Genomic DNA, 7,311 nt, shown 5'->3' with positions numbered 1-7,311 from the left:
CTGTCATCTCCTCTCTCTGTGTCTGTGTCTCTGTCACTCTGTCTCTCTGTGTCTGTCTCTATCCATTTCTCTCTCATCACTTTCATGGCAAGGATTTCAGCCAATGCATTTTGTTGGGGTTATTAATACCCAGATATAGTTCCTCCTTCCCCCAAATAGAAATTTGTCTTTCAGTATTTTTTTGTGGTCCACTTTCCTGTTGGTTGGTACAAAGCTGATTTTACCAGAGAAAGTAACTTTTGTTCACAGATTCCAATTTCATGTATTGAATTAAAACCAAAATGAGCAAGCTCTTCGATTTTATTGGCTTAGCTCATGAGTTGGCATTTCACTCATCCCTCTTCTGCTGTGAGGGAGGAATTACAGGGCTAGAATTAGTGGTTAATGTGGTAGGAAGTGAACAGACCATTCTAGAGTGGTTTTTGCAGCCTTAGATGGTCAGAATTATCCAAGTTTCTCTATCAGATTACAATTGGGGGCTGGGGAGTGTTTCTTAAGTGTGGACATTATGAACAGCAGTGACTTAGGCAGGCATTGAGGTCTGCACTAATGTGGTTTCAGGCTTTGCCCTCTTTGCTGAGCCAGAACTACATACCCCAGAATTCCCTTGTTCAAAATGACCTCCAGCTCCATGGGACTAGGATGATAGAACAGACATAGTATCTAGTAGGCTCTGAAGGAGCAGATCACCAGGGCCAGTGTAGCTCATATCAGGTCTGCTGGCTCTACTGGAGTAGAATTAATAGCTGTCTGGCATTCTGGATTCTACATGCGGGTCAGAGGTGTCTTCAGTGTCAGGGTGTAGGGTGCCATCTTCTCTGTGAGGTCATCACTTCTTAGAATTTGGAAGTAATGGAAGATCACTGCAGATTGCATTTCTCCCTCCTGGGCTGTAGCTCATCCATGCTCTCCTTTCTACCCAGTTTATGTACTATTTGTTCATTTATTTAATCTAATATTTAACTATCTGCAAGTCCCACTGTAGGGCAATGATGTTAGCCACCCCCAGGCAGGACAGATGCCTTGAAATGCTCAAGTTGGGATTCCCCCAAAAGACCACCAGAAACCAAGACCAATGCAAGCAGCAAAAAGGGCCTTTATTTCTGGCTAGTTTGGTCTACCACATACTCAGTAAACTGATGATGCTAAGAGGCCCTGAGCCTAGGGCTTCCAGCTGTTTTAGATATTCTTTGGGGAAGGCAGGGACTTAGCATACATCATAGCATCTTTTAGTTAGATACCGGAAACAACACCTGGGTGGGGGAGTCCTGGAGTAACTCCAAAACTTGTTTTTCTTCCCTGCTGGTCAATCTTATGGGTGTTTATGGTTTCTCTGTGAACTCTCTGTTCCAGGGCATTTTATGGTCTTTACTGGGAAGTGAGGAGTGGGGGTTAGGGCTTACAGTAAGGTCAGTCAGGTACAGAATGAGGTCATAGTACAATATGGAGTTACTCTGGTCCTTCACTGTGGCTCTACAGCCTTTCAACAGAACTGTGCACTCATCTACAGCCTGCTTGCATACTATGCAAATCTCTGCAATAAATATCTGTTCCCGGTTATCATGGCACTGTTGGATTTCCTGATAAAACCCTGACTGGTGGTTCACCCTTATTAAGCTGGGCCAAATTTTAAGGTGAAGCAAATTTTGGACTATCATGCTAAAAAGGAAGAATCATGATGAAACCCTGATTCAAGTTGAAAGAGATGGAAAAAAGGCGTTACAGAAAGGAAAAAATTGTCAAAGTGAAGCATTTAGAAAATAAAACCAGGGGTGCTGGGGATATGGCCTAGTGGCAAGAGTGCTTGACTTGTATACATTAGGATCAAGTTCGAAGATCAAGTTCAAAGATAGCCCAGGCAGAAACGTTCTACTCAGAAAAAGCTGGAAGTAGTGCTGTTGCTCAAGTGATAGAGACCTAGGCTTCAACAAGAGAAGCTCAGGGACATCACTGAGGCCCAGAGTGTCAACCTCAGTACTAGAACACATACACACACACACACACACACACACACACACACACACACACACACACATCTCGAGAAAGGCTGCAATTCACCATGTCACCTTGTGAGTGCCAGGCATCTTGATCCTTGTCACCACTTTGATCTTTCTCCCAGAGCTCTCCCAACCCCCACTCTCATGAGTGCAAGTCCTATTGCCACATTTAGGCATCGAATATTCGGAATTCATTTGCCCACCCTCCTTCTGTCCATTCATTTACCCTGATTCCCCTTGACCTCCTTCCTCTCCCCCACTCCACAATTCCTGGTATTCTGTGTGTGTGTGTGTGTGTGTGTGTGTGTGTGTGTGTGTGTGTGTGTGTGTGTGTATGTGTGCCTGTCCTGGGACTAAAACACAAGGATTGTGCATTATTATTAAGCAATTATGCTTAAGGCTAGTGTTCTACCACTTGAGACACAGCTCCACTTCCAGTTTTTTGGTGGGGGTTTACTGAACATGGAGTCTCAGAGACTTTTCCTACTGGAGCTGGCTTTGAACTGCGGTCCCCAAATTGCAGAAGGCTGCCTGATCAGCAAGGATTTGAGAAGTGACAATATGCCAAGTGCTGATATACTTTGTTTTTCTTCAACTATATCTGAACCATCAGAAAACTGGAACTAAGTACATAGTAAATAGAAAGAACCAAAAATATATGAAATGAAATTCAAATATACCTGTCTCTTGCTACAACTTCTCACTGTGCCATTACCAGAAAAATGAGTAAAAGCATTATATTTATTGAAATGATTCCAACTATGTAAACTAATATCTCATGGCAAAAGAAACCCTCTGGAACAAATATGTAAGATTCTTCTTAGGAGGATTTAAGTTGTGCAGGGCATTTTCTGTTCCTAAAGCCATGCACACAATTTATATCAGGCCTTATCAAGATGATGTAGCACTTGGGGACAAAGATGCAGCCAAGAAGCCCTGCACTGGAGGCCAAGATGGAGAAGACCTCCACAGCCACCATGACCTTGCCCTTGGCACTGTGGTAGACAGGCAGGAAGGTGAGCCACACACTGAAGAACACCAGCATGCTGAAGGTCAGGAACTTGGCTTCATTGAAGGTGTCAGGCAGGTTCCTGGCCAGGAAAGCCACAGTGAAGCTGGCCAGGGCCAGGGAGCCCAGGTATCCCAAGACACAGTAGAAGGCAGTGAGGGAGCCCATGTTACACAGGATGATGAGGTGGTCATGTTCAGAGTGTGTGTCTGTGTCAATGAAGGGAGGAGAGGTTCCCAGCCAGAGTCCACAGAGTGTCACCTGGATCAGGGTGCAGATGGGAATGATGAAGTTAGGAGCCCCTGACACCAGCAGCCACCTCATCCTTCTCCCTGGAGAAGTGGCCTTGAAGGCCAGAACCACAGTTACAGTTTTGGCCAAAACAGCAGAAACAGCGACAGTGAATACAACCCCAAATGTGGTTTGCTGTAGAATGCAGGTGACTGTGTTGGGACGGCCAATAAAGAGCAAGGAACACAGGAAACAGAAAATAAGGGAGAAGAGCAGGATGTAGCTGAGAGCCTGGTTATTCGCCTTCACAATTGGGGTGTTGTGATGTTTCACAAAGATCCCAAGAACAGCTGCTGTGAGTGTAGATAAACCAAGAGCCATGCAGCCCAAGGCCATCCCCAAGGGCTCCCCATAAGCCAGGAAGTTTGCAGCTCTTAGGAGGCACTGGTTTCTCTGCGTGTTAGCGTACTGGTGATCTGGACACTTCACACACTGCTCCATGTCTGGTGAGGAAGACAAATAACCATTCCTTCCTTCCCAGTGCTTGAAAAGAAATCCCTACCTACAAAAAAGTTCTGACATATTGAATATTGCTAGGATCAACTTTATATGAGCAATATTACTAGACATATTTAGTATTACTTTTATAATTTCATCACGTTCCTATACTTGGCTCCAAATTCTAGTTAGAACTATTAATTGGCAATGAAAATCATTCGTATTTTTCCTTGCAATTCTTAATGTCCTAACAATAATTTTAGACATCTCTTCATGGTTCCATAATAATTTTCAGCCTTTTATACACAACTCAATGTCCTTATATAAATGAAGACTAAAAGATGTTGCATATTTTCTGTCCCTTTGTCATATAGATAGGAGCAATGTAGTCCTTCCTTGTAATTTCGATATTTGCTTCTCCTACTCACCTGTAAAGCACTAGAGAACAGAGAATATAATCATTCTTTGAAGCTGTACAGTCAGGCCCTGCACAAGAGTTGAACCAAACGAGAGCATTTTCTCTGCCTTAGTCACAGTTCTGGACAACTAGGAAATAAAGAACTGTGCTTTCTTTATAATGTAAAAAAATTTACAAAACATAGGGGCCTCATTCTTAAAAAGATTTTGTATTTCATATGATAGAAATTATGGTAACATTGCTGAGTATTTAAATAAACATGCAAAAATTATACAAGAAAAAGTTAATCCTATACACAATTTAGAGCCCATGATTATTTTTTCTTTTCAAGAAGCAGTATCATCCCTTGTTGTAATTAAACTACTAAGTGAATGAAGGAAGACTTTGACTGCAATTCCAATACATAACATTAGTAGTGCATTTCATGGTCTGTGGGGCACTAGGAGAAAAACTGTTTTTCTCTCTCTGTCGTGAACTTACCTGTCCCATTAGCCATCTCATTCTCTGAGCAAGGGGTACAATCAAAGCAACAGGCAGCCTTTCCTGCCTGATGGGATTTCCTGAATCCAGGACCACAACTCTCACTGCAGACAGAATGAACAGGCTGAGGAACATCAGATATGTGTCAGAAACTGTTCAGGCTTTTCCTATCATTCCCAAAGTTTCCTTATTTGAACGACTTTGATTCCTCACTTTAGCATATCAATACACATAAATCCAGTCAGTGAATTGAATGCTGCTATGGATTACACATCCTGTCACCACGAAAGCTTTATGTGCTACCTCATTCAATGATTCCTCAATTGAAAGATATCTAAGTAGCAGCTCAACTAATCATTAAATGATTAGCAAAGGGAACTACATAAACCTGTCAAATACATAAAGCAATTCTTTGGTACTTCGTTGCTGTTCGAACTCTGCTAAGAAACATGCAATTTGTATTTTATGACAATATTAAAAATTCACGTTTAGAAACAAACTGAATTTTCTTGGAGGGTGCTGATCCTGGAGCTTGAACTCAGTGTCCAAGCAATGTCCTTGAGGTATTTTGTTTTCAAGATATATGATCGGCCGCTTGATCCACAGCTCTAGCTTAGTTTTGAGGTGTTTTAGTGACACATATTCTCACAGATTTTTTGCCTGTTATGGACCTAAAGTGAGCTATAATCTGAGATCTGAGGATGTCAGCCTCCAAAATAGAGAGGATTAGAAGCATCAGCCAGATGGTGGTTTAATGAAAATAGGAGTCTCACAGATATTCCTGCTGGGCCTGAATTCAAACCATGACATTCAGAACTGAATAGCTATTATTACAGGAGTCAGTGCTGTCATTCAATCAGGTATATATTTGACTTACTTATATGCTCTTAAAATCATTACAATTAAATAACAACTCACCTTTGTAGTTCCTATGGCCCACTCTATCAAATCTTCAGAAAAAGATAGTTGATGATCAGGTAGAGCAAATGGAGAAAACTGTCCTATTTTCACCTTAAGATCAAGACCTTGTGGAAAATTCCAAATGTTCACAATGTCATACTCTGCCTCCAATTTTCTTTTGTCATCTAAAATTACCCAATCTCCAGCAGGATTCTGAAATTGGGTGTTCTTCAGAAAAGGGTGCAGCTACAAGAGACACATAATCTTACGTTGAAGTATATCCCAGTGGTTAGTCAGAAAAGCTAAATTAAAAAAAGCTCCTGAGAGGGTTGGGACTCTAGATTCAGATCTGCTGCATCTGTGTCAAGCGTGAGCCCTTGCTTGAGCTTGCAATAAAGACTTTCATGTGATTAAAAAAAAAAAGAAAAATGAAAAGAAATAAAAAAAGCTCCTGAGTGTGTTTAATCTCGATACAAAATTAAACAAAAGCACAGACCCCTAATAACACACTCCAGAAGAGAGTCTTTGGAAGAATAAGAATAATGTTCCTGAAAGCTGGTCACACAGAAAAGTGCTAGAAGGCCTCTTTTCAAGAGAAATCTATTTCATTTAAATAAGCATAAGTGCAGCAATTCTCAGGTGGCTAGAGTTTTCCACAACAACTAATTCTATGGGTGTCAATAGTTATAGCTTGACCTTGTTCAAGTTATAATACCTAAAGGAGGATGAATCTAGATTACTTATGAAAAGTAGAGATACTTGTGCTCAGCAGGTCACCCTTAGAAACTCATAGGGAAAAGGTGATTATACTCTTTTCACAATGTTACCTATGTGTATGTGGAGGTTATTAGTTACTAGAAGAAGGTATAGAAGTATGGAATTGATTTCTTTCTTGCTACTGGCCTTTTTTCTACAAGAGCACAGAAGCACAAGTCTAGAAAACCTCACAGACATTTATAGAGATTTAATTTCTTTACTTTGAGGAACATAACTAAAAAATTTATTTTCATGTGGTAAGGAAATCTGCTAGGAATTTACTGTGCTTATTGTGCATGCCATTCAAATAGAAGGCCTTACCTGTGCAGGGGAAGGCACTGTCTCTTTCCTGTTTTCCATTGTTTGTACTTCTGTTTGATGTAGCAGCATCTCATGGAGAGCCTGGGCCAAAGCATACACAGCGTTGTATATATTGTAACTGTCTCCAGACATAGTCATGTCAAAAATGTGCCCAGGCAACCAATCCAAGGAGGCATCACGAGGACAGTTCTGCCATGTGACACAGTCAGACTCAGAATCTGAGCAATTAAAAGAGTGAACCCACAGCCGAGCAAGGAAAAAGTCTTCTGGGTATTTGGAAGGGTTCACTGCCTTGACAAAATCTGTGAATCCAGAAACATCTGGGTGATGGTGTGAAAAAGCGAGAGGGACATGGAATGAACCTCGCATGAAAAATTTCCTCCTCATGGGTAACTCCCACTGTGAGTTCAGGATACAAACTTTACCTTTTATTAAATACTGCTCAATCAACTCCATGAAATCTAGTGCATATTCCTTATCACCGTATATGATGAGGACATTTGCTGAAGATTTGTTAATCTGGTTATACCGTGACATGATTTCAAATGGCATGGCAAAGATTGGGATTGCTAGCTCGAGGGCTACACAAACTCTGTTCTTGTCCATCTCTTCTTTCAGTAAATGAAGAATCCACAAGCCATTCTCATCTAGAAAGGTTAACAGTCCCACCCAGTTCCATCTGAAGTAAAGCAGTAAGGAGA

The 7,311-nt window shown here is 41.3% G+C and overlaps 1 protein-coding gene across 1 annotated transcript; it reads right to left on the bottom strand.

The window, feature by feature from the left end:
- Window positions 1-2,817: 2,817 nt before the first annotated feature.
- Window positions 2,818-6,997, bottom strand: LOC125342780 (vomeronasal type-2 receptor 116-like). The gene is made up of 4 exons (XM_048335090.1): window positions 6,611-6,997; window positions 5,552-5,779; window positions 4,634-4,757; window positions 2,818-3,740 (listed from the first exon to the last, which is right to left on the bottom strand). The coding sequence occupies exons 1-4, from the start codon at window positions 6,995-6,997 to the stop codon at window positions 2,818-2,820; spliced, it is 1,662 nt and encodes a 553-aa protein (XP_048191047.1).
- Window positions 6,998-7,311: the final 314 nt, after the last annotated feature.

This window comes from Perognathus longimembris, chromosome 27 (assembly GCF_023159225.1).
Source record: "Perognathus longimembris pacificus isolate PPM17 chromosome 27, ASM2315922v1, whole genome shotgun sequence".
Lineage (NCBI taxonomy): Eukaryota > Metazoa > Chordata > Mammalia > Rodentia > Heteromyidae > Perognathus > Perognathus longimembris.
Note: the sequence above shows the minus strand (reverse complement) of the source record. Positions and strands in the feature narration are given on the sequence as shown.